Genomic DNA, 26,297 nt, shown 5'->3' with positions numbered 1-26,297 from the left:
CGGCTCCTGGACCTGCACCTTCCTTGTCCCCATCGGGGTGTGCCCCGTGCCGGGCTGTGCCCTGCAGTGGATGGCAAGTGGCAGGCCTGGGCATCGTGGGGCGGCTGCAGTGTCACGTGTGGGGGCGGCACACAGCGACGGGCGCGCGCCTGCTCCGGCCCATTCTTCGGGGGGGCAGCCTGCCGGGGCCCGCAGGATGAGTTTCGGCAGTGTGGCGCCCAGCGGTGTCCTGGTGAGTGTCCTCGTTCCCGTCTCCCTGGCTGGGCTCTGGGCAGGGCCACCCGGAGCAACTGGGTGGGCTTGGGGCTTAGCTTTGCTGGGAATGGCTCTGCCTTGGGACAGTAGATGTTCTGGAAGGGTCTTGGCCTCCCAGAGCCTCTGCCAGCTCATGGTCCCCCTTCCCATACCCTGCCCCACCCACTGCTCCTGGCCCCTCGGCAGAGCCCCATGAGATCTGTGACGAGGACAACTTTGGCACGGTGGTCTGGAAAGAGACTCCGGCAGGAGAGGTGGCTGCCGTCCGGTGTCCCCGCAATGCCACAGGTGAGGGCTGGGGGGGGCCGAGTCCCACCTCGCAGAGAGGCACTAACACGCCCTCCGGGCTTGCCCCAAAGAACTGTCAGCTCATGCCCACTGAAGCCAGGGCAGCACGGCTGGGCCCCACGCGGCCTGCCCCCGTGTCCTGAATGCCCCCCAAAAACCAGCATCTGCACAGAGCCCATTGCAACGGATGTCCAGTTATAGGTGGGAAACTGAGGCACAAAGAGATTAACACACCTGCCCTGGGCTTGTGGGGCCAGTAAGAAGCTGACTCTGAATGCAAGCAGCCTTAATCCCCGGGCAGCCCTGTGGAGGGTTTGGGGGTGTGTGGAAAAGCGGGATGTGCTCCTAAGGGGAGGGGCTTAGCTGCCCTGAGGGCTTGGTCTTCTTTGTTCCTCTTATTTGAAGGAATGCCGTCAGTTTGTGGACCCTTATTGCTGTGTGATGTACAGGAATTGACTTGACCTCTCTGAGCCTCCATTTTATATCTGTAAAAGGAGGGTGTTTGGGGCTGTCCCACCAGGGCTGTCGCTAGGAAGGGTGGGGTGGGACACAGAGGTTGGGGACAGCGACGGGGCCCACGGTGGGGCTGTGTACTCCTGAGCCCCACCCCGTCTTGTTTACGTGTTCCTGGGAGCATATTGCAAATGCAGAGAAGCAAAGTTAAGAAAACGTAGGTCCCACGATGGCGTGATCACTGGCCTTTGGTCTGCGAGTATGACCACATTCCCGCCTTATTGTGATCCTGCGCCCCGCTGTGGAACAGGTGTCCCTTCCCGCCCAGGGGTTGGTGTCGGGTGGCAGTTCTCTGGGGTCAGCCCTGTGGTGTGCCACGGCTGCGTGGCCACTGCTGCCAAATGCCCCCTTGGTGTCCATACGATGCCCAGGCCAGCAGAGGCCCCTGCCGTGCTGTGGGTGGAGCTGGGCAGGGCCCCGGCCGTTGGCTCTCCCGGGGGCTCTGGGTTGAGAGGGGCTGCGGGAGAGGCCCCCCACTCAGCCGAGGCCTCCACCTCCACGCAGGTGGGGTCCTGGGTCCCTGGCCCAGCAGCTGCCTTGCAGGAGCTGCCACTAAATGTGCTGAAGGAAAGAAACAAGGAAGGCCAGGCCCCGTGCTGGGAGCCCCCCCCCCCCCCGGCCAGTCCTGCTTCTGAGGGCCGGAGGGGCTTGTGCCTAGGAGCAGGGGGTGGGATTTCTGCGCCGGAGGCAGAGGTGACCCGCTGTCTCCCCAGGCCTCATCCTGCGACGCTGTGAGCTGGACGAGGAGGGCATCGCCTACTGGGAGCCCCCCACCTACATCCGTTGTGTCTCCATCGACTACCGGAACATCCAGATGATGGTGAGAGGGGGCTCTGGGGTGTCCCGCCCTGCCCGGCACTCCTCTGCCCTTTAACTTCAGACCCAGCCCTACGGCCGGCCCCATGACATGGCCTGCGGACACGAGTCAGCTATGGCCACTGGCTGGGGGCGGCAGGAGGCCCAAGGCCCTGCCTTGCCGAGTCCTGCAGAATCATGGCATCCAACCCCCTCCATCATCCCAGACCCGGGAGCACCTGGCGAAGGCTCAGCGTGGGCTGCCTGGGGAGGGAGTCTCCGAGGTGATTCAAACGCTGGTGGAGATCTCCCAGGACGGGACCAGCTACAGTGGGGACCTTCTTTCCACCATTGATGTCCTGAGGAATATGACGGAGATCTTCCGGAGGGCGTACTACAGCCCCACCCCTGGGGATGCGCAGGTGGACTCCCAGAGGGCAGCCCTAGGGAGGGCACCTGGGAAAGTGAATAGGGAGTCCCTGACTCCAGCCTCACACTAAGCCCTGACCCGGCCACCTGCTGAGCCCTGACCCCTGTTACTGAGCCCTGACCTGGCCACCTGCTGAGCCCTGATCCCAGTTACTGAGCCCTGACCTGGCCACCTGCTGAGCCCCGATCCCAGTTACTGAGCTCTGACCCTGGCCACCTGCTGAGCCCTGATCCCAGTTACTGAGCTCTGGCCTTGGCCACCTGCTGAGCCCTGACCCCTATTACTGAGCCCTGACCTGGCCACCTGCTGAGCCCTGATCCCAGTTACTGAGCTCTGACCCTGGCCTCCTGCTGAGCCCTGATCCCAGTTACTGAGCCCTGACCTGGCCACCTGCTGAGCCCTGAGACCTCCCTGGCCCCACCGCCCCGTTACTGAGCCCTGACCCTGGGAGCACATTGAGCCATAATTCTGGTGCCTTTTTCTCTGCTCACTGGCCCTTTTTCCTCTTTTTTTCCAGAACTTTGTGCAGATCATCAGCAACCTGCTGGCGGAAGAGAACCGGGACAAGTGGGAGGAGGCTCAGCTGGTATGACAGCAGCCTGGGGCCTCCTGGTCAGGGCAGCAGGGTGGGGCCAGGCATGTCTGCTTCTTCCCTGGGGCCCAGGCTAGCCCAGGTGGGGCCCTGGTTTTGAATCCCAGCAGGACCTCCGAGCTGGTGTGACTTTGAGCTTCTATCTCCCCATCCACCAGAGGACGGTAGCTCACCTTGTGGGCTCAGTGGCGGGTGTGGGAAAAGGTGTTGGCCACATGGTACGTGTCGGGGCCACTGGGACATGGTCCGCCTTCCTTCCTCCTGGACTGACGTGGAACCTGCCGCCATCCCTGACCCCAGGACAGTAGTCGGTGTAAGGACGGTGGGTCTCCAGAGACCACGGCCTTGTCCCCAGGCTGGACCCCTGCCCACAAGTACAGCAGCCTCTCTGGGCTCAAGGTTCTGCTCTGCCAGATGTCAGTGGAGTCTCAGAGGTCCAACCCTGCTTCCCAAGTTGGACCCGGAGTCTCTTGGTGACAGGACCCTGGATAGGGGGCGACAGGTGCAGGAGCAGAGGAATGGGAGGGTGTGTCCCAGGCTGGGTGGGGGGCTTCGATGACACCCTCATTACCCTCTGTGGTCCCCCACCGGCTCTGAGGCTCCCTGCCCCTTACCCCCACCCTGTCCCCAGATGGGCCCCAATGCCAAGGAGCTCTTCCGGCTGGTGGAGGACTTTGTAGGCGTCATTGGCTTCCGCATGAAGGACCTTCGGGACGCATACCAGGTCACAGACAACTTGGGTGAGCCCCTGCCCACTCTGCTGACCCCCGGCCCTCTTCGCAGTGCTGGGCCGCCCTCCCGCCTCCACGGGAACAGGCGTCGGCCAGACGCCCTCCGCGGGCCCTCCCTGTGCCTTCGCACAGACTCAGCCCCCAGCCCCGTGTGGACCTCAGCCTGATGGGACCCCAGAGGGGAACCCCAGGGTGTCTCAACCCAAAAAAGGGCCTGCAGCACCGAGTCCCGGGCCAGAGCCAGCCCCTGCTTGCACCCGCAGTGGCCTGTGCTGGGACTGTGCAGAGGCTCCAAGGCAGGACCGTGCAGCCAGTCCTTTGTACCCTCCACCCCCAAGTGTCTCATCAGAGGGTCTCCGGCTCCACCCAGCGCAGGTGCACTGACCCAGTCTCTAAGATGGGACAGCCACCAGTTCTTGCCTCCTGGGGATACAGAGAGCCCCAGATCACCCCACCTGTCCTGCCAAACACCTGCAGCTAATGGATTCAATGGTGGTTATTACCCCACACACCCCACATACTTCACACCCCAGACCCACACACCACTGACCACATCATGTGCACGCCATACCACACACTCTACACACCACATACCACACCCCACACACCCCACGTCCCACACCCCACGCACCCCACGTATCCACACACCACACCCCACACACCCCACACGTCCACATACCCACACACCCCACACACCCCACATGTCCACATACCCCACAGCTCACACACCCCACATGTGCCTACATACCGCATGCACACTTCATATACCTACACACCCCATGGGTCTACACACCAATAGCCCACATACCCCATAGCCCACATACTGGACACTCAGAGAGATGGGCCCCATCTCTGTCCCTAGGTCCTCCTACAGGGAAGGTGCCCTTGTCCCATACAGCAAGTGCGTGGATGGTACAGCCAGGTAGCCAGGTGTGGAGGGGCCAAGGGAGTACGGGCAGGGGGCCCCATGAAAGCAAAGGCAGGGACGGACATGTGAACTGGCTGCATGTGGTGGGGTTTTGTTGGGGCTGAGGCCCCAGAGGTGGGTGAAGGCCAGGTGGTAGCTGGGCACCGCAGGTGGAGGCTGTGGGTTCCCAAGCCCCACCCCCTGTTCCCCACACCTAATGAGGGCAGGCCGTGGGGTGCTGGGAGAAGGGAGCATGGTGTCCGCCTGACATTGGCGGGCTTGGGGGGGGACTTGGAGACACTGGGACCCCCCCACCCCAGTCCTGTGCCCCCTAGCCTGTGTGTGCCACTTTGCCCCCAGGGATGACCTGGGAGGTGGGGTCTGTTCCCTTTTGTAGAGCAGGCAGGGCAGGGGGCTGGGCTCCAGCATCCCAGGGAGGAAGGGGGAGCCCCCAGGGGACATTGCTCCCTGGGGACCCCTTCATGGCCACAGTCCTGACTGCAGAAGTTGCCTTTGACCCGTGGGGCCACGGGGGCTGAGTCAAAGCCTGGATCCTCACCATGGCCGGGAGCTCCTGCTGGGGCGGGGGTGGGGATCCTTTGAGGGCTTGGAAGTTGGGGTCCCTTCTGAGCCACGAGCTTCCCAGGGCCAAGGCTTCCGGCTGCAATTGTTCTCTGCATGTTGTCTGTCTCTGTCCCTGTGGTCTCTGGGCGGGTCCGCCTGCCCCAGTCCTCAGCATCCATAAGCTTCCGGCCAGTGGAGCCACGGATATCAGCTTCCCCATGAAGGGCTGGCGGGCCACGGGCGACTGGGCCAAGGTGCCAGAGGACAGGGTCACGGTGTCCAAGAGCGTCTTCTCCACAGGGCTGGCAGGTGAGGGGCCCCAAGCTGCGGGAGGGGCCCTCTCGGGAGACTCAGGCCCTGGGGTCCGAGGGCCCACCTCCCTGCCTTCCCCCGCCCCGGAGCTTCCTTCTGGAATCGGGCCTGCTGCTTCAAGGGCCAGGACAGCCTTCGTTTCTTCTCCGTGTTCCTGAGGTCACCCCCTCCTCCAAGAAGCCCTCCCTGCCCTCCTGCTTTTGGAGGCTGCTAGGCGACCTCTGCTGAATGCCCCAGTGGACCTAGTCACTGCAGGGACGGAAGGGGTCGTCCTGGGAGTGCATGGGAGCCAACTCTGGTTCCCGGGAAGAGAAGTGTGCCCTGCCTGCCCCCCTGCCCTCAGGGGTCACTTAGGGGGACCTAGGCCTAGGCCACAACCCCAGCTCTCGGACTACAGTGCTGCGTGTGTGATGGGGGTGGACACCACCACGGAGCCCGGGCCTCCTCCCGGGGACGTGCGCTTCCCGCACCAGAGCGAGGCCCAGGCTACGGCGGGAGGGAGGAGGTGACCGCCGCACCCTCTTCCAGAGGCTGATGACTCGTCTGTGTTCGTGGTGGGCACCGTGCTCTACAGAAACCTGGGCAGCTTCCTGGCCCTGCAGAGGTGGGAGGCCCGGCGGGCCGGGAAGGGACACGGGCACAGCACGGGCGCGCGGGTCGGTGGGAGGCGTTCAGGGGAGGGGCTGGGTGGGGAAGCGTCACCCTTGTGGCCCCCTGACATGGCCTGCTGGCTCTGCCCCAGGAACACGACCGTGCTGAACTCCAAGGTCATCTCCGTGACTGTGAAGCCCCCACCCCGCTCCCTGCTCACGCCCTTGGAGATTGAGTTTGCCCACGTGTACAACGTGAGTGCCCCCTGTGTGCACAGGGCTGTGCATGTGTGCTCGATTCCTCCCGCCTGATCCCACGTGGATACTGCGGCCTTCTTGGGTCTCCCTTTAGCCTGCTGCTCGCATCCGTGACCGATAGAGGGGAAACAGGCTCAGAGAGGTGTGGTGATCCGCCCAGGCTCACACAGCGGGGGACGTGGGAGGCAAAATTCAACCTGCTTCTGTAGCCACTGCCCAAGCTCTAGTGGCCATGCCCGGCCCTGGTCGGCCTGATCTCGGGGAAGAGCCATCTCCTTCTGAGAAATGAGTCTGCCCCGGGCCTCACAGCCCCGCCGTGCCCTGCTCCTTGGGGCTCTCCATCAGGCCTCAGCGGTTGCCCTTTGGACCCGTTGAGAGCCGGGAAGCCAAGGGTGTGAGCCAATCCATTACCCAGCCAGGACAGAGCAGCGCCAGGCCTCGAACCCCCGGCCAGGGTCGTGGCAGGAACTGGCTCTACTCTTTCCCGCTGTGTGGCCTTGGGCGAGTTGCTCGGCCTCTCTGTGCCTCGGCTCTCCCTTATCAGACGGGAGCTGTAGCCTTGGTGGAGAACTAACATTCCCACCAGCGCTCAGAGCGCACCACTACTCACAAGTGCCCCGGGACCCTGCAGCTCGCCCTCCGCCGGCCTGCAGGACAGGGTCTGCTCAGGCCCCGCCTGTGCCCACCCCGCAGGGCCCCACGGGAGGGGTCTCCCTGGCACGCCATTTTGTATTACGCTGGACGGGCTGCCTGGTCACCCAAGATGGGCTTCGGCCTCGCTGCCCAGCCCCCCTTGAGGAGGGGAAAAGAGTGGCTTGAGGGCTGGGCCAGTGCCCTCCCCACTCTGGGCCTCAGTTTCCTCCTCCTCAAGCTCCATCTCTGGCGGCGACAGCAGAGTCAGAAGGCCCGCCTGGCAGGCCTGTGGGTAGCCCCTGGCAGTGACCCTGGGGCAGGCCTGTAGGGTGGGCACGTGACCCTGACTCTCGCTGCTCTCTCCCAGGGCACCACCAACCAGACCTGTATCCTGTGGGACGAGTCGGATGTGTAAGTCCACGTGGGCTTTGTGGCCTCGGGGCTTCCAGGGTGGGCTCGGGGGAGGCTGGCCCATGGGGAGGGGTGTGGTCTCAGGTTCGAGGCCGTGTCCTCACATCCACCCGTGTCTCACGTGATCCGTCCGTCCCTGTCCACGTCTGGCTCTGAGGCAGCTAGGAGCCCACCCAGCCCACCTCCCACCCCAGGAAAGAGTTGTGCAAAGGCCCGAAAGTGGGAGCAGCCTCCAGAGGAGGAGGGTCAGAATTTGGGGACATGGGGCGGGAGAGAGCTTGGCACTGGATCCTGGTGGGTCAGGTGAGCCTGGTGGGAGCTAGGCCTTCCCCACTGGGGAAGATGTGGTCGGGGGTTGGGCATCATTGTCGCCACCCGTCCCTCTCAGCGCTGGATCGGTATCCCTTAGGCCTCCCTGCCCCCCTTCCCCAGGCCGGCCAGGAGTGTGAGCGTGCACAGCCTGGCCCTACGAGCCTGGGGGCACATGCAGCAATCCCTTGTGCTCTGGGCAGGGCAGTGATGAGTGTGCGTCCTGGGAGGTCAGGAAGGCTCCCACGGTGGCTAACACTCAAGGAGGACACGTTTGCCTGGCAGGGAAGGGGACTGAAGCAGAAGCACAGCTTGAGCAAAAACATGGAATTTGGACGGTATGGGTGGAATGTGAGATGTGGCCAGGAAGAGCAGGTGGCTGGAGGACAGGCGGGATGGGACCAGTTGGTGGGGCTGTTGTGTCAGGAGCTATGGAAGCTGTTGGGATGGGAGCATCCACCCCCCCCCCACCCACCCACCCCCATCCGTTCACCCCCATCCATCCATCTACCTGTCCACCCACCCACCCACCCATCCATCCATCCATTCTCCAGTGATTACCGACCACAGACGAGGCACTTCTCTATCAGGTTTTGTCCTCAACCTTGTCCCGTCTCCAGTGAGGAGGGGCAGTAAAGCAGGAATATATAGATTTCTTTGAAAATGTCAGGTCATGCCGCATGCCAAGAAGTGGAGCCAGATGGATCTGATGGCAGGTGGGGTAAAGTGCCTTTTAAAGCGGGTTCCCGGGAGCCTCTCTGAGATGATGTTTGAGCAGAGGCCTGACATAGCACCGTGCACGTGGGTGTCTGGAGACAAACATTTTGGCAAAAAGGACAGGCAGTGCCAGGGCGCTGCTCTGAGGGCACGCGGGGCCATTCGGCAGATTCCGCTGGCCTTTCCGGCTCTGGGCCTGGGGCGGCAGCTGGGCTGGGGGAGGGCTGGGCAACCTGCAGGCCTGGCAAGTGGCCCTCTGGCTTTGGTCGTCGTCCTGCTTTTCTCTGGGTTTTACAAGCGGCACAACCTCTTGGTACACAATGGGGTGTCTGAAAGGAGTGATGACATACAGAGCAGGGAAGCAGGCCCGCACGCTTGCAGCGCCCCAGCCAGCCCCGCCGAGTTTGCATCCCCTGGCAGCCGGGTTGTGCTGTGGCTTCTGGTCCATCTGTCCGGCCCTTCCCGCCGCCTGGAGCTCCCTCCCACCGGGGGCAGTGCAAGGGCTGCCTGCAGTGCCAGGGCACGCGGCTCACCCCTGCTGCTGGAGGAGCCTCCTCTTTCTCCTCACAGCTTCACCCACATTTCCGATTGTCTCCAGGACATTGTTAAGCTCTTGGAAGTAGATTGCTTTCCAGAGAGGTGGGATTCATCCCCTTTGCCCTCCCTGGGCAGCTCTGGCCAGCCCAGCGTGTCCAGCTCACCGTCCTGCGGGCCCTCGTGTGGCCCAGGAGGACCACGTGGCCGACCGCGCCCTGGGGGAGCCTCCGCTCCCATCCTGTGGCCAGGTCCCCACTTCTCAGCTCTGGCCGTGAACACTGTCCCAGCGTGCCCCACCCACCTGCAGTGACTTCTGGTGGATGCATGGGATCATTAAGGTTTCTGTACCTGTGGGCCCAGGGCCCCGAGGACAGAAGGAAAGTGCCAGTAGCTGTGCCATGTTTGAGACGTGCCCCGGGCAGCATTCCCACACAAGCTCCCTGTTTGGTCCTGGGCATGGCCCTGGGAGCCCAGCTGCACGGTCCGCCACCTCGGAGGAAGCGGCGCTCCCTAGAGGCCTGTGACTCAGCGGACTGCTCAGGAGTGGGGAGGGTCCGAGGCTGGGGTGCTGTGGCGGAGGGAGCTGGCTCTGCCCCCCACTCCCACCCCTATTCTGCGCTGGACACCTTCTCCTTCCATGGCCGGGGGAGCTGCTCCTCACCCCACGAACGGGCCCAGAGGAGCCCAGGGTTTCCTAGATGACCTGACGTAGGGTCCAGGGACAGGGCCCCAAGTCGGCTTCCACCTGTGACCCAGGACCTGACTCTGTGCTGGCCTGGACCTGTGTGTGTGTGTGTGGACAGAGGGGGTGAGAAAGAGTGTCACATGTGTGCAGGATTGTGGGTGGGGGCTTGGGGGAGAGGGAACCAGGGACCATCCGTTGAGAAATAGTGATTTTCCATCCATGACAATGATCCCAAACGGAGCCCTGTCCTGATCACAGATGGAACCTTGACACAGGTCACCTGCTGAGCCCTGATCCCTGGTTACATACTGAGCCCTGATCCCGGTCACATAATGAGCCCTGACCTTTATCAAATACTCAGCCCTGACCCTGGTTACACACTGGGCTCTGACACTGGTCACGTGCTGAGCCCTGAGCCCCTGGTCACACACTGAGTCCTTACCCTGGTCACTCTCTGAGCTCTGACCCCAGTCACACTCTGGACCATGACCCTGCTCACTCTCTGAGCCCTAACCCTGGTCATATTCTGGGTCCTGATCCTGGTCACACTTTGAGCCCTGAGGCTGGTCAGATGCTGAGTCCTGGCCCTGCTCACACACTGAGCCCTTACCCGGGTCACACTCTGAGCTCTGACCCCAGTCACACTCTGGAACATGACCCTGCTCACTCTCTGAGCCCTGACCCCGGTCACATGCTGAGCCCTGACTATGTGTCTTCTCCTGGATCCGTTGAGCATGTTCACATATAATTATACATGTGTCATATGCTTGCAGGGCCACCTCCTCTTCTAGACACATGCGACAGTTGACCATGTGACATGCTCGTCTTAGAAAAACTGAGTCAGAGGCTTCCACCCACAGGACAGACCCTCCACCTGCCTCGCCCCCAGTTACACACACATTTCCACACGAAGCCTCGACACCCACGCTCGACAGCTCTGTCAACACTGGGCTCTGACAGCGCCCTGGAACCCCCCTTGCCGCAGATGCCCGCGTTATGTGGCCGGGTCCCCTCTCCCAGCCAAAGACCCCGATCACCCGCTCTGGAACCCCAGCTGACAGCATGGCTGGGCGCCCCTCCCCCGCAGCACTACTGCAGCCTGGCCCTGGCAGGGAGGCCCGGGGAGCGGGGGTGTTCGGGAGGGGAAGGGGGGGTCCCTGCAGAGCTCCCAGCCGTTCAGGAGGATGGGTGGAGGATGGGTGTGCCGAAAGGACGGACTGCTGGGTGACAGAGCCGAGGAGGGCCCGGAGCCCATCCTGGGCCCCGGTCCCGTGGTCCCGAGAAGCCAGCTCCTGGCGTCTCCCTCACGGCAGCTGCTGAGTTAGCGCCTAGAAGTCAGAGCTGGTAAGATTCTGGGAGACCGTCCGCTCTGCTGACTTGCAAGTGGGCCGGCTGGGGCCCCGCGTGCAGGCTGGGGGCAGGGACGCCCTCCCGTGCCCCTGCTGCAATGCCCATTTTGGGGGCTGCTGGGGGCCAGCCCCAGGAAGGCCCCGGGAAGGGCAGGGCTCCACGCTCTGGGACCCACACGCACCTCGGCTGCAAAGCCTCTGGCAGGTGCCCCCGGGTTGGGGGTTTCCCTCCCTGGGTGGCTCTTGGCACCCTTACTCTCTGCAAGCTGAGCCAGCAGAGGGGGCGTTGGGACAGGCTGGCGGAGGGGGTGGCGTCCCGCACGCTCCTGAAGCCTGACCCCACTCCGGGCTCTTCAGACGGGCTTCGCTGACTCACACAGGCTCTTGTCCACCGAGCAGACCGGCCCAGAACAGCGCCTGGCAAGCCAGGGTCGCCCTCGGGTCTGTGCTGCAGACCCTGGCCCTGCCACACAGGGACGCTCGGGACTCAGGCCGGCCCCTCCCCCGGGGCCCCTGCCCGAGTCTGTGCCCCGGTCCCTTTAAGAGCCTCACCCCCATCCTTGGCTTCCTTGGAGAGGGCAGTGAGGGGCAGGCGGGGCGGGGGGGGGGGAACGGAAGGGAGAGTTGGCAGGGTCCCTAGGTCCCTGTCAGTGGCCGGTTCCCAGCCGGAGCCCTCCCACGAAGGCTGGTTTCTGGTGGGGGCAGAGGAGGGGGGCAGAAGGCAGATGGGGCAGGATGGCCAGACCACCCCCGCTCCCCAGCCCAGTCCTCAGCCTGGCCCCTTCCCCAGTACCCTTCTCTTCTCTGAGTGCCCCCCCACTTTGTCCTTGGGGGGCAGGGGGCTGGCGGAGCTCCGCTGAGGACCTGCCCCCTCCTGCAGGGGCTGCTGAGCCCAGGCCTGCCTGTCTCCTTGCAGGGGTGGGAGCTGGAGGGGACAGACAGGCCACCAGGTCATGGTACCGCCGTTGCTTTCTGGCTGACAGCCCGGCTCCCCCAGCCACTGCCCTCCACCCCGTGGGCCCCTCGCTGCCGCCCCCCTCAGGGCAGTGGGGACGCGTGGCCCGTTTGTGCCTGGCCCCTGTGCGCAATTCTGCCGTGGCCTCAAACACCACCTGCACTGAGAGGCCTTCCCGCCCATTTTCCTACACCCACAGTCCTGTCTGCCACATCCAGCTCAGACCCCAGCGAGCAAGAAGTCTGTGCAGCCGTGCGTTTCCTGCCTCCTGTTTGCCCCTCCCCCTGCAGAATGGGGGCCCCAGGGCAGGGCCTGGGGCTCGTCCACTGTCCACACGTCTCCCCTGACAGGGACACACAGTAAGCCCCCAGGAGGTGAACAGAGGCTGCTGGACTGTGCCCCATTTGAAGGGGGTCCCTCATCCTCAGGGGACTGGGGATTTGCCCATTCACTCCTTCCCTGCATCCAGCCTGCCCAGTGGGGTCTGACTTCGGTGACAGTGTCCCGCCGTCGAGGTGCCCCCACGCCACCCACCCAGCAAGATATCCACCAGGGTGAGCCCACCCCCTCACCACTCACATACGGGATGAAAGGGGGCCCCTAGGAGGGCAGGGGCCAAGGAAGGTGAGTCTGCCCTGGACATGGCTCCAAACTGTCCCTACTGGAGTGCGCACTTGGGCCGGTATGTCCCAAGGGCAGGGGGGGAGTCTGTGTGGGTCCCCTAGCCACACTTGGCTGGCCAGGAGAGCTCCTCGCTCCAGCTCAGGAATCCCTGGCTCTGCTCACGCTGGCTGTGCAACCCCCAGCCTCAGTTTCCTTGACTGTACAATGGACGAGACAAGTGCCCACCACCACCCAGTCTGGGAAGGTGTCACCAGCCCCCTGACCCCCACCAGGCACCTCCCAGGCCATGGCAGAGGATGGGACTGCCAGTGGCGGCCCAGAGCCGGCCCCGGCCCCAGCCGCCCACCCCTCCCCCACCCCTCTCCCCTGCTTTCCCTTCTCGTTCTGCTGGAAAGCCATGCCAGTCGCTTCTGGCCAGTGACAGGCCTGGGGGACATGTCTGGAGAGGGGGCTTTGGCAGAGGAAGGGGGTGGTCTGGCCAGCAGCACGGTGGGGGTGTCAGAGGTGTGCACGGGGCCTGAGCGAGTTGGTGTGGAGGGCGCACCTCGGGATGGGGGCCTTTCCTGGATGGAGCGTCGGGCACACAAGCCTCCTACTGCTGTGTGTCCACCTGTGATAGGTGCCCCGGCGTTCGTCCCGTAGCATCTCTACACCCACAGGTGGGTGGGGCCGTGGCCCTGTGAGCGTGGCATCCATGGAGACACAAGGGTCGCGGGGGAGGCCCCCGAGCTCACGAGATCTGCCTGGCAGAGTGGGACCAGCGCTGGGTGGCCTGTGGCCAGCTCGGTTTCGGAGGATACCCGCAGGGGTGGGAGATGGGCCGGGCGGCTGTGGGTGCAGACGAGTCAACTACATTGCCTGTCCCTGGTCACGTGGCCAGGCAGACAGAGACCTTGGAAGAGGGGCTTGGGACCAGGCGGGACCATGGTCATCAGCACCCCCACCCACAGGCTCTGCCGTGTGAGCCTGTGCCAGGCTCTGGCTTGGGGAGGGGGTGCGGGCGAAGAAGACGAGCCCGGAGTTGCCCTCAGGGAGGAGGGGCTGGCGGCACAGGGAGCCCAGTGCTGGGCGCTAGAACGCTGGGCCGTGCCAGGAGATTGGGGGGGTGGAGGGGCTGGAGGGGAACGGCGGCCTGGTTGGGCCACGTCAGTGCAGGAAGTGGCGTGTGCGGGGACACAGCAGGGGCCTCTCTGGGCAGGGCCTGGGCCTGGGCTTTAGGATGATCCTAGCAGGGGTTCCATTCACCCGTCCGTCTGTCCTTCGTTCATAGCAATGCCCACCCATAGGGCGTGCTCACCCCACGAGCACTTTCATGCCACTCTGTCCCCCCAGGAAGAGGGCTCAGCTGTGCCCAGACATCTGTTCCTGCAGGGATGGCCCTGCCCAGACCCCGTCCTGCTGCCAGCCCCACGCTCTCGGGGGCCTCTCTGCCCACTGCCTCCCAGGCCCAGCCCACACCGCAGGCTGCCGGGGTTTGCCCACGCTGTCCTTTGCAGTGCCGTCCATCTGTCCTCTCCGAAGCCAGGTCCTCATGTCCAGAGTGCCTGCCCTGGAGCCCTGCCATGACCCGATAGCTGAGCAGGGAGGAGGAGGGGCTCCTACCCGCGGCAGGCCTGGCCTCAGATCTCGGCCCCATCCCTTGCTAACTGGGTCACGGTGGGTGAGCCCTTTTGTCTCCTTGAGACTCAGTTTCCACATCTGTAACACGGGGTTGCTGCACTGCCGAAATGAGGTGATGTGGGTCGAGTCCAGGTTGTGGAGTGGGGAAGTGTTCAGCAAGTAGGCGCCATCCTTACCCCTTCTCCAGGAAGATTGTGGGAGAAGGCCCCTCCCTGGCCTGCACTGTGCCCTGTGGGGTAAGCACCTGCCTCAGGGGCCCGGGGTGAGAATCCGACACCGGGTGGGGGGAGGCTTCCTGGTTCCCCAGCTGGAGGCCACCTGGAGGTGGGCAACAGAGGCCCTCTGGGTCCAAGCACAACACGTGCAAAGGGGCTGAGGCAGGGGTCCCCGGGCTGGACTTGCAGGGCAGGGGGCCATCTCCCTTGAGACACTTGCTTCCCTCTTCCAGGGGGTGTGACTGCTCATTTTCTGAGGCAGAAAGGTCTTAATCCCACTCCCCAGGCAGCCGGGGCCTCGTGCCCCTGCTGGTGGCCCCGGGGGCCAGTGACGCTCATCTGCAGGGAGCTGACGCGGCTTGCAGGAGGGGGTGACGGGGGGCAGACACGGGAAGGACTTGCAAGCTATCAGCGAGGCCGGAAGGACCGTGGCTGTCCGTTCTCCCCTCTGGGCCTCAGTACCGAGGCACCAGGAAGCAGGGGACGGTGGGATGACCTGGAGGGCACCCGAATCACTGGGCCTTTGGGGTCAGGAGGCCTGCGAGATGCCTGGAAGGTGGGGTGTGGTCAGGGGTGTGACAGGCGGTGGTGACGCTGTGGCTGCCCGCGTGCGTCCTGTCACGGGTGGTGGGGATGGCGGGACTGCCCGAGAGACGGGGTCCGTCTCCGCAGCGCCCCGGACGCGGCAGGCGCCGAGGAACGCTCGCCGGTGAAAGCCGGTGACGGGCTTGGCAATGGTCGCCGTGCTGGTGCCGAGGGGCCGAGGCGGCCGCAGTCGGGACGCTCACGGTGGCGGTGACGCGGGGACCAAGGAGGCCAGCGGTGGTGGGACGGCGGTGGTGATGCGGGTGATGGTGGCAGTAGGCACGTGGCCGATAGTGTGGAGGTGGTGCTGAGGCCATGGCTCACCAACGTGGCGGCGGTTGATCACATGACGCGTCGTTCTGGGGGGGGATGCCGGTGGCGGCGGGGACGCTGACGGGGCAGCGCTGTGGCCACGTGGCAGTGGCGGCGGTGGGGGCGGTGCGGTGACGGGCTGAGCTCGGGGGGGCCTGCAGCCCCCTCCCCGCGGAACCAGGGCACACCCATGGCGCAGGCAGCGAGCCAGAGCACGGCTTTCGGCGTCAGATGCCCCGCAGAGCGGAGAGGGTTGTGGGGGGGGAGAGCGGAGGGAGGCTGTGGCCTCGGGGAGCACCTCTTGGAGGTGCCTGGGCACAGAGCCTGGCAGAGGCTGGCCCGGGAGGTGCTTCCGAATGAATAAGTGAGCACGCCCGTGGACGGTGTATGGGTGTCAAGGCAGTGACCCCTCGAGTGACAGCACGGACGGAGCTTGGCCAGGGGCATACCGGGGGAATTTCTAAGTGAGGTGACAGGCTCGGGTAGGGTCCCCAGGGTGCAGGCCTCTGAGCTGGGAGGGGTTAGCAGGTGGAGCGGGGTCAGCCAGACCCCGGCCTTCTCAGGCCGGATCATTTGCTGGCGGGGCTGGGGGGCCCAGGGTCCCGCCCTCTCCCGGGGGTTCCCCAGTCTACCCAGGTGAGCGGAGGGGGTGAGGACAAGAGCCTGGACCATGGGGAGGGCCGGGTTTGCAGGCGGGCACAGGCCTGCGGCTGGAAGCACTGACTCAGAGTGTGGCTGGCGCCGGGTGGGAGCGAGGAGGCATCGTGAGCAGCGCAAGGAGCCACGGAGCCTCCAGTCATGAAATCACGAGGCTCAGACACTGTCAGCACCAGGAGAGCCACCCCACGGGCAGGGACACAGGCCTGAGGAGGCGCAGGTCTCATCCGGCAGCTCCCTTAGCAAGACCCAGGTCAGGCACGTGTCCCTCTCCAAGGTCCACGGGTCGCAAACATCAGGGTCCGCTCGCGACCACGGGTGTTGCCCCCAGAACCTGAACCAGGATAGGCTCGAGCTGACGTGGGCCAAGCCGTGGGGAAGCAGACACGACCTGCCCTGCGGGTTCTCATGAGCTGGAGGCCAGCTGGGGTCTGGGCACAGAGGGGAGCTCAGGGAGGCTTCCCTGAAGGACCAGGTGAGTCAGCCAGGGGACAGCAGGGCATGTGGTCAGAGGTACCGGCCAAGATCAAGGCCTGGAAGCAGGAGACGGCGCCTGTGTTCTGGGTCACCAGTGGTACTGTCTGGGCTGGTGTGTGCCGGCAGGTCCAGCGGGGCCAAGGGAGCTTGGGAGTCCTGATGAGTTCTGGCTGCTGGCTGAGGCAGGTCCCAGGGAGAGGGGTCCCAGCACAGAAGCGGGGCAGGACCTGATGGAGGGGTCTGGTGCAATGCTCAGGAATCCACAGGCTATCCAGGCAGGCTCCCTGGAGGAGGAGACTCAGCACAAACCTTGATCTATGGCTCAGAAGTCAATAGGCAGAGGTGGGAGGTGGGCCTCCTGATGGATGAAGTGTGATTTAGCAGGGCCTCTGCCTAAGATGGTGGGTTTGGGGAGCACAAGTGGAGGCCAGTCCGCTGAGGATCTTGAAGACCAGGCTGAAGAGTTTTGAGGGGCTTCTAGAAGCCCCTGCCTTCAGGGTCACTTTGCCTGCTCCCAGTTCCCCTATTGGGGTGTGCTGTGCCCACTCCGGCTTTTTTCTGTTGTGTGGGAGGCTACCTATGAGTCATTCACACTCCAGTGTGAATTAGCCCATCAAACCCCAGGGGACCCTGACGGTTCTAGTCCCGTAATAGACCTGCTTCGTGGGCCGGCAGGAGGCATCATGAATGCAGCGAATGCCCTGGCTTGGTGGGTGGACGAGCGGACAAGGGGGGCGGCTCTCAGCGCACCCTCAGTGTTACTGTCCCCTGATGCCCATGGGCATAGCGTCCCCGTGTCTCCCTCAACGGTGTGCTGGCTGAGGATTTGTGCCCACTTCACAGGGGGGGCAGCTCAGCGCCAAGTGGCTGGGACAGAATCTGCCCGAAGTGGGAACAGCTCCCCTTTCTTGGGCTGGGCACTGGCAGGTGGCAGGGGGGCAGGGGTGCCACGGGCTGAGCCTCCTCCCAGGGTCTCTGATGCTCCTTGGCTCCCACCCACCCTGGGCCCCAGGGAGGTGCCTTGGCGGCGCTGCCCGAGCCGGGTTGGGGACCAGGCCTGCTGCTGATGGCTGCCAGCTTGTCTTCTCTGGGCTGCTCTCGCCTGGGACTTGGGCACAGGCAGCGGCCCCACACTGAGTGCTAAGTGTGAGACGAGGTGGGCGTTTGTACTGGGAGCTGGGGTCCGCGGCCTGAACGTGGCCAAAGGGGAGCCCTTGAGGGGCAGAGCGGTGAGGTCAGGCCAGGGAGGCTGGACGGGCCCCTGGGGCCTGGGGGTCTCTCAGTGAGGGGTGGGCGCGTGGGAATTTTGAGCAGAGGATAACATGCCTAACACGTTTCCTGGCACTGTGGGGAGGACAGGTGGAGGCCAGGGGGCGCAGCAGATTTGGCGGGGGTCCCAGCAGGGTAGTGCCAGACGGGTGAGCGGCGGTCCGACTCTTGGGACCTTATGCAGGGAGGCCAGTTGGAGCGGCTCACGGGTCGGCTGTAGGTGTAGGAGGAGCAAGGGAGGAGGCGGCGAGGTCCCCAGGGGCTGCGGAAGTTTAGAGGGGCAGAGGGCCTGGCTGCCCAGTCTGCGCTGGTGCCCCCACTGGTGTGCCGGCAGCAAGGCGAGCGGGCTGGGCCTGGTCCTGCCCTCCCAGAGGAGCAGAGCAGAATGTGCGGTGGGAGAAGGTCCCCAGAGATGGAGGCTGTGGGTCAGGGACGGCCTCACTGGGGGAGCCCCGGAGCCGGCTGTAGCCATGGTGGCCTCCCAGCAGGTCAGGTGGTGTGATGGGGGAGGCATGGTTCTGTCCCGAGAGCCCTGGTCTGCTGGGGGAGACATGGCCCTTTTATGGGAGCCCTGATCTGAGGGGCCCAGGGGCCCCCAAATCCTCCCCTCAACTCCGGCGGGGCGGGGCTCCCTCTCTAACCCCTGGGTCCCCCTGCCCTCCTGGTCCTGGGAGGAGGGGTCACTGAGCCAGTTCCTTCTCCCGCCCTGGGCCTAGTGAGGGTCTCCCGCCCTGGACCTAGTGAGGGGAGGCGGAACAGGTGTCACTGACCCAGATTCCTCAGGCCTGGGCTCAGGGAGGTGGGGGTTGGCTCCATGACCCAGATATTCCAAGTTTCAGAGGCTCAGACAAGAGGCAGCAAATGGTCTCCCAGTGCTTTTGCTGCGGGCAGGAGGAGGGAATGGCCTGCCTGCGCTGCAGAGATGGGGACAGGTGTCCCTAGAGCAGGAAGGATTTCGGTCAGATGTGGGAAGAACTGCCAGATGTTGGGGTATAAGAGGATGTACCCTAGAGGTTTTGCTGAAAGAAGGACTGAGAATTCCCTGGCCTTTCCCAGGTCAGGGGGTGCCTAAGAGGCCAACGAGAGTGCTCGGGTCAGGGACCACCCGTCCACCTGTCTGGCTGCAGGTCAGTCCTTGGCTGATGTCCAGCGTGGCACGGGAGGCGTGGCGAACCACCTGAGCATCCTGCACGGACTGAGTTCTTTTCCTGGCCTGGGGGGGGAGGGACGTTGCTCGGACAGGTCACCTCTCTCTGCTTTGGGTCTCGGGTTATCCTTGAGGATCCCTTTCAGATGTGTTCTTCACAATCCAGTGGTTCAGAGGTTGTATGTCGGAAGCAGATGTCAGACAGATAGTCAGACAGATAAGGACAGGGGCTTATCTGCTGGCCCTGCTGCTGTCTTGCTGTGTGGCCTTGGGCAAGAGCACCCCCTCTCTGAGCCTCAGTTGCTATATCTACACAGTGGCGGCGAGGGCTGTTGCCAAGCTTCAGGGATAAAATGCACAGGAAGCCATTGTCACTGCGGTGTGGGAGGGAGCAACGAGAGGGTCCCGGTCCCTGTGCTGCGTGTCAGGAGCCCGAGCATGCTTCCCTGACACTGGCCACAGCTGCCCACAGAAGCCGGGGAGACGCTGGCATCAGGGACAGGTGGGGCGGAGGGCGCCCGCACGGCAGTCCTGCAGGGCCACGACGAGCCCCCGCCCCCTCGGTGCAGGCCCAGGCACCTTCCAGAGTGACCGCCAGCGGCCGCCTCCTGGACTGCCAGCCCGACCTGCCGGTTCTCTGGACCAGGGGTGGAGGCCTTCTTGTGCCCTTTGTGGCCTGAGGCTGCAGGGCAGGCAAAGTGGGCAGCAGCCCCCCGCCCACCCCCTCCTCCTCGGGAGCCCTGCAGGGCCAGCCAGCAGCCTGGACTGGCGTTCTCCCAGGGGGTGGTGTGCAGCTCTCAGCCTGGCGCCCTGCAGACCTGCCAGCGCTGCCTGGAAACCTTCCAGGCTGCCGGTCCCAGCCAGCTCGGCTCCCCTCACCCCCGGCCACAGGGTGCTGGCCCCGCCTGTCCTCCCAGGCAGGAGAGCTGGGCTCCGCATGCCCCCACCCCCACTTCGCTCAGAGGAGGGGAGCAGAGGCAGAGTCTGCGCCTGAACGAGGAGAAGCCCAACTGTGATTTGAGCCCAGGACAGGCTGGCCATGGACTCCTGCTCTTAAGAGCAGCTCCAGGGCTGATGTCCTGGACAAGCAGTCAGCTTGAGAGAGGGCTGCCCGGCTGCAGATGGGAATGGCCTGTAGGACTCTTTCTCAGAGCGGGCGGTGTTGGGCATCTCCTGGCCTGTGCCGTGTTGGCTGGCTCAGCGTCTGGTCAGCGGCTTGCGCATGCGGGGTGGCAGCCCCATATGCGGCTCCGGGCCTGAGGACAGGACACTCCTGGTGGGAGGGGGGACCCAGGGCAGCAGCAGGGGCCAGGGTCGGCCAGGGCTTAGCGCTCCGTGCCCCTGTTCTGTGTGGTGCTGGGGGATGGAGGGAGAGAGTTGGGGTGTGCCAGGGCACCCCAGCGAGGCCCTGATAAACCTCTGGCCCACAGTGCGGGGAGGACCAGGCTGGGCCTGGGGTACCCCTGGGAGCTCCGGGACTCTCCAGGACCCCTGCACTCCCTTTGCATTCCTGCCATTGTCCTGGTCCTGGTTCTGGTCTGTGGTTAGTGCAGAGGAAGGAAGAGGAGGAGGGGTCTCTGGTGGAGGCTTACCAGGCTTTGACTTTGCTGCACCCCGTGCCCCTCGGGGACTCATGGCTTCTCCTGCATTTATTTTATGGAAACCCCTGACAAATGGAAGAGCCTTGAGCTCCCCAATGCTGGGCCCTTTGAGCTCAGCCCACAGTGCCTGTGAGAAGAACATGCTCTCTTCTTCCTGAACTCTAGAGATGGAGCAGACCAGCTGGAGCACTGGGGTGGGGGCACTTCCCCGGGGGCCACAGAGCCCCGATGTGCCCTGATGCACCCCGATGCACCCCGCAGGGCCTATGGCCGGCTTCCGGGCCTTGAAACTCCGCCTTGCTGCCACTGTGAACTCGGCTAGCCCCTCAGGTCCCAGCTTTTCTCCTCTGCAAAAGGGGGGCAGGTCCTTCCCTGAGGAAAGAGAATCAAAAGAGCAAGGCCCACGCCCCGGCTTCTGGCCCAGCCCAGAATATATCCCTGCTCCCCGGGGGCCTGAAGCTCAGACCCGGGATTGTGTAACGTCCCCGATGCAACAGAGCCAGTCTGAGGCTCTCAGATCCCTGCAGCTGGAGATCCTAAACATTCCTGGAGATGCTCCCACATACGTGCAGGCACAGTGCCGGGTGCCTCAGGGGCGTGTGCCCACTTCATCCTCCCCATTTTAGAGCTCAGGAAACTAGCAGTGAGGATAGGGAATTTCCCCAGGTGACACGGTGAGGAAGCGGCCGAGGCTGGTCGTTTGCAAACCCAGGTGTTGCGCAGAGGTGGCACCCCCAGGGTCCGTGTGTGTGTAGGGGGGGAGTGTGTGTGCACGCGCACACACCTGCCGGGTCAGGGCTCCTGTGGGGAGAGCACTGGGCAGGGAGCAGCTCAGCCCCCAGCCCGCCAGGCATGCACAAGTGCTGGGGTGAAGCAGTCAGCTGCAGGCCCCGGAAGGCACTCTGCAGCTCCATCGCGCTTGGACTGAGAGGCCATGAAGCTGCAGCCTGATTCTAGAGCAGGTCCTGGGAAGACCCTTGCTGCAGAGACCTGGAATTTTCCCCTCAAGTCCTGCGAGGAGGCATGGGGTCTGAGTTATCTGTGGGAGACGGCAGGCCTTTTGCGGCCCTGGATTCACAAGACCACTCCGGGCTGTGGATCCCGAACTGCAGGGTTACCATCCGGCCTCTTCAGACCTCTCCGAGCCCCCTGCCCTTGCCCCGAGCCCGCAGGCCCAGGAACCCCCTACCCCACCCCCCACCCGGAGCGGCCCTCCATGGGCACCCTCTGCAGGCCGGGGGCCCCAGCAGGCTGAGACAAGGCAGGCCCAGCCCAGGGCCAGGTGTGCGTGGCTGGACACTCCTAAGTTCCTGTACTGGCGGGCTGGCCTTGCAGGGTGGGGGACTTGGCGACCGGCTTGCGGAGTAGTGGAGTCCTCCAGTCCCGGTGTTGAAATGGATAGGCGCAATCATGGGCCTCTAGACATCGGGGAAGGCTGTAATGGGCCCGGCCTGGGGCGGCGGACGCCTGGGGCGACCAGCCCGCGGAGGTGGAAGCGGGGGCGGAGGCGGTCCCAAGGTCACCCGCGCGCGGCGCCCGGCTCCGGGGCGGAGGCGGCCCCCCGCACCCCTCCCGGCGCGCCCCCGCCCTGCCCGCCGCCCCCGGCTCCGCTCGGCTCGGCTCCGGCGCGGGCTCCGGCTCGGGGCTCCGGCTCCGGCTCCCGCTCGGGCTCCGGCGCTGGGGGGCGCGGCGGGCGGGGCGCTCGGCGGGCGCGGGGCCAGGGCTCGGCGCCCCGCGCTCCCGCGACTCGCTCTCCCGTGGCTCCGCGGCGGCCATGGGGCGCGGGGCTCCGGGGGCCGGCGGCGGGGCGGGCGTGCGGCTGCGGGCGCAGGTGCGGGTGCGGGCCGGCGGGGGGCAGGGGGCCGGGCCGCCGGCCGCCAGCCGCTCACACCGCCCCTGTCCCCCCCCCACCCCCACCCCGTGTGTCCCGCCCCCCAGGCCCTCCTCCCCCGCCCCCCCGCAGCTCGGGCCCTGGTCGTGGCGCGGCTGCCGCACGGTGCCCCTCGACGCCCTCCGGACGCGCTGCCTCTGTGACCGGCTCTCCACCTTCGCCATCTTAGCCCAGCTCAGCGCCGACGCGGTGAGACCCCGGCCGGGACACGCGGGGGCGACGGGCGCGGGGGGCGCGGGGGGGAGGGGCGCGGGGGGGGGCGCGGGGCGGGCGCTTCCGGCGCAGGACGGGTGCGGGAGGGGCCGAACCCAGCCCTGCCCGGGTCTGTGCGCCGGCCGCCGCCCCCCCTCCCGCCGTGGCCTGGCGGCCGGCCGGCCTCTGGAGAGGGTGAGTGGGAGCTGGGCGGGTGGCAGTGTGGAGTTGGGGACTGGCCCCGGAGGGGCTGGGCACACCCTCCCCCCCCCCCAGGGACCGATGGGTGAGTTTCCCCCACTCTCCTTGGGGGCTTGGGACCTTGGAGGGAACCGATCCTCAGGGGAGCCAGGCAGGCTGGGCCCAGGCTTTTGAGGACTGGGGGAGGGCTTGGCCTGGCAGAGCAGGCATAGCCACTCACTTAGTCGCTGCTGCCCTCAGCTGGGGGACAGGGCCCTGGGCTGCCACCTTGTTGGAAGACCTTGCCCACCCTCCTCCCCAAGTGCCCCCAGGTCGGGGTCCTGGGGTGGCTGAGGGTGCCGGATCTGGCCCAGGTCCACAGCTCTGCTGGGGAAGGCCCCATCATCTCAGGGGCCTCCTTTCTGTTCCTGATTCTTGTGGGGGCTGCTGGTTTCTATGGCGATGGCGTCTGGGGCCAGCTCCTGGGCTGGGGCCCTGGGTGCTGCACTGGGCCCACTGGGGCTGATGGGCTGTCTCGTCCAGGGCTGAGCTCTATTCACGGGTCCCGGGAAGCTCTCCCCCCCCCCCCCGCCCAGCCACTGAGCCCCCCGAGGAGGGAAAGGGGCTGGGGTCTTCACTCACTGAGACCCCGGGTCCAGGCCCAGTGTGGAAGGATCATAGAGCAGCAGATGTGGAGGACAGACTGGGGAGGGGGACATGGCTTTCCTGGGTGTTTGGGGCAGCTGGTCCCCATCCAGTCGGGACAGCGCAGCTCTCCCTTCAGGGAGCCCTGGGTTTGATGTGGAAGATGGCTCGAGGCCTTTCTGAGAATGTTCTGCCCACCACCCCTTTGTCCAGTGGGACATGGGCAGGGAGGGCAGTGTTGTCAGCCAGGGTCCCCCAGGGGGGGAGAGCCAAACGCGACCTTAGAGGTCATTGCCGCTAAAACCTTCCATTGACAGGCAGGGAAACTGAGCCCTGGGGAGGGTGACTTGCTCCAGGTCTTGGGGCAAGTCGCCGGACTGGGGTCTGTGCTCTTGGCCCTGACTTCAGTGCACTCTTCCTCATTCTACGGTCCCTGTGACAGGGCTGTTGGTGTTGTTGGTTCTGGGGGAGGGCCCTGAAGGCTGCAGCCAGGGCCATCCTGGGGGCTCCCTGGAAGAGGTGGCTTTCTGTATAGGCGGTCATCAGTGCTAAAGCAGCAGGCTTCTTCTGCACAGGGGAGCAACCAATGGGGCTGGGGGCTTCCTGAGTCCCTGCGAGGCCAGAGCCAGCAGAGCATGGCCCAGCCTTGGGTCCCCAGGTGGCTGCCCATGCTTCGAGTGTAAGGAGGAAGGACCGGGGGCAGGGGAGTGTTCTGGAGTGGGACGTGTGACCAGGGTTAGTGTGGCCAAGTGTTGACACGCAGGTTTGTCCCTCACACACGGTGACTCTAGTCTGGTACTCTGTTCCTCTGAAGCTTTTTCTCCCATCAAACCGAAGTGATCGTGTGTTACTCAGGGTGGCTCTGAGGGGCGGACCAGTTGATGGGGGGGTCCTGCTGGGCCAGGGTCTGCAGCGTGGAGGGCCTACTGCATGCCCAGGCGGTGCCTTCCGCAGAAGGTGGCGTCCCGGTCGGGGGCTGAGCTCCAGGTTGGCTCGGGCACGGAGGCCGGGTTTGGTGAGGGGCAGGAGGCTGATGCTGGTGAAACCAGGCCCTGAAGACTTGGGGCCCAGGACCTCTCCCAGAAGACTGGCCTGCACTGGGTGCCACCAGGGCTGAGCATTCGGAGGCCGCTCTACCAGGGTGGGCAGGTCTCGGTCTGTGAGGGGTTTGAGGTTTTGTTTGGTAGGGGGGTCGGCAGCTGTAGTTGGGGGGGCTTCTGGTGCCATCCTGACCTACCGTGTCAGCGTACGTAGAGGTGGGACCCCATCCCCATATCCCAGAAGGGGAGCTGAGGCTCAAGGCACAGCAACTCACGGTGGCCAGTCCCCCAGTGGCCTTGGGGCCGAGGGCAGGCTGCCTGGCCGCTGGGAACCTCGGTCTCCTCATCTGTAAGATGGCATAGTAGTTGGCTCTGCCTAATTCCGGGACCCCTCCACGGGCATGGGCATGAGCTCAGAGCCAGAGTGCCAGAAGGACCGGGGTGGGCTCCGCCTCCCACCTGGTACGGGCCTGCCAGCCTGCCATCAAAGCCCTCTAGCACCTCCCTCTCCTTTCCTGGACAGCTCTGGGGCGGACCGCAGAGACACTGAGTGGGGGGGGGGGGTCCCCGAGCACAAAGGTGAGATCGCTGTCGTGCAGCCTGTGAGGGGCTGGGGCCGGGGCCTGTGCCAGACCCCAGGCTTGCCCAGGAGGAGCACAGGGTCTGCATCCCGACAGGCCTGTGGCGGCCCAGGCTGAAGGGACAGATGCTCTGGGGGCACAGCAACAGCTTGCGTCCCTCCCCGGGGGTGGTTTGGGAGGGGAGCATGAGGTGGAGGTATAGAGTGGGGCCCTGAGGGGTGAACAGGAGTTCACCAGCTGAGCTTAGTGGAGAGGAGCGGTGGTCATGCCGGGGAAGGTGAGGAAAGCAAAAAGAAGTGGGGGACAAGGTGGGGCTCAGAGGCCAGGGCAGGGGAGCAAGGCCAGTGCGGGGGAGAGCTGGAGCTGCATCCCGAAGGCAGCGGGGAGCTGGGTGGCCGGCAGAGGATGACAGAGGACGGTAGTGGGGTTGGGGCCTTGGAGGGATCCCAGCAGGAGTGAGGGCAGAGTACCCCAGCCGGCAGGTGGGGTAGTGGCAGAGGTGGGCTGCGCCTAGGGCAAGACGGGGTGCCACCTGCCTCTTCCCGGCTGGGGTTGGACGGGCGTGGGGATTTGGGTCCGAGCAAGTGGAGAAAATGGGAATCCTGGAGACTGGAGTGGCCACAGGGGACTGGAGTCCAGAACAAGGGCCAAGAGTTAATGGTGGAGATGGAGAGCTGGGGTCACAGGCCAGGAGCCAGGGAGGGCTGAGAGCCCACGCAGGGGCATGGGCGCAGGCGGCCCCCCCGGCTGCCGCCCGAGCTGCGCCTAGAGCCCCTGACCGCTGGAAGGTTGAGTAACGGCTCTGAGTCACATCGGTGAGGGGGCGACGCTGTCTGCCTCCGAGCTGCGGTGGGACTGAACTCAGTGAGGGGTTCGCAGCCCGGCGGGTGGTGGCGCCTGTGCCCACGGCTGCCGCTGTGGCACAGTGTGGCCAGGATGTGCCTGAGAGTGCGTCCCCGGCCTCGCCGGGGTCGGGGCTCGGCGTGTGACGGGGACGCGGGGCTGATCTGTGTGGGAGCTGTGAGCCACGGGTGGTGCAGTAAGAGGACAGCAAGGCTGGTGCTGGAGGAGGGAGATCCGTGTTCAGGACACATCAGATGTGTAGAGAGTTTAAGAGGAGGCTGAAAGCAGGGAGTTTATGGGGTAGAAACCAACGGTAACCATGTGGACGATAAGAGAGAATTCCTGGGTGCGTGGGGGGCCAAGTACCCTGGTGAGTCTCCAGATAAGGCGATGGGCAGAGACGAGGGGCTGGTTCAGACTGAACGTTCAGTGAGGGCCTCTGTGAGGGGGGTGACATCTAAGCTGAAGGCAGAGCCAGCCATGTGAAGGTCAGAGGAAGAGCACTGGGCAGTGAGAGCAGCATGTGCAAAGGCCCTGGGGTGGCACCGAACTTGGCTAGGGAACCAGTCTCCGGCGGGAGGCCGGCT

At 65.0% G+C, this 26,297-nt stretch overlaps 1 protein-coding gene across 7 annotated transcripts in view; it reads left to right on the top strand.

The window, feature by feature from the left end:
• ADGRB1 (adhesion G protein-coupled receptor B1) overlaps nucleotides 1–26,297 on the top strand; it is a 67,060-nt gene that overhangs the window by 15,961 nt on the left and 24,802 nt on the right. For all 7 annotated transcript variants that reach the window (XM_088023081.1, XM_088023083.1, XM_088023082.1 and 4 more), the window contains 11 exons: nucleotides 68–232; nucleotides 442–543; nucleotides 1,770–1,876; nucleotides 2,079–2,273; nucleotides 2,799–2,867; nucleotides 3,505–3,613; nucleotides 5,241–5,384; nucleotides 5,916–5,991; nucleotides 6,130–6,232; nucleotides 7,236–7,279; nucleotides 22,277–22,418. In XM_088023081.1, coding sequence (XP_087879207.1) covers nucleotides 68–232; nucleotides 442–543; nucleotides 1,770–1,876; nucleotides 2,079–2,273; nucleotides 2,799–2,867; nucleotides 3,505–3,613; nucleotides 5,241–5,384; nucleotides 5,916–5,991; nucleotides 6,130–6,232; nucleotides 7,236–7,279; nucleotides 22,277–22,418 — 1,256 coding nt within the window. The remainder of the gene's footprint in view (nucleotides 1–67; nucleotides 233–441; nucleotides 544–1,769; nucleotides 1,877–2,078; nucleotides 2,274–2,798; nucleotides 2,868–3,504; nucleotides 3,614–5,240; nucleotides 5,385–5,915; nucleotides 5,992–6,129; nucleotides 6,233–7,235; nucleotides 7,280–22,276; nucleotides 22,419–26,297) is intronic.

The sequence above is a fragment of the Eumetopias jubatus genome, unplaced genomic scaffold (assembly GCF_037043125.1).
Source record: "Eumetopias jubatus isolate StellerSeaLion01/CBP00866 unplaced genomic scaffold, mEumJub1_p1.0 scaffold_4, whole genome shotgun sequence".
NCBI lineage: Eukaryota > Metazoa > Chordata > Mammalia > Carnivora > Otariidae > Eumetopias > Eumetopias jubatus.
Note: the sequence above shows the minus strand (reverse complement) of the source record. Positions and strands in the feature narration are given on the sequence as shown.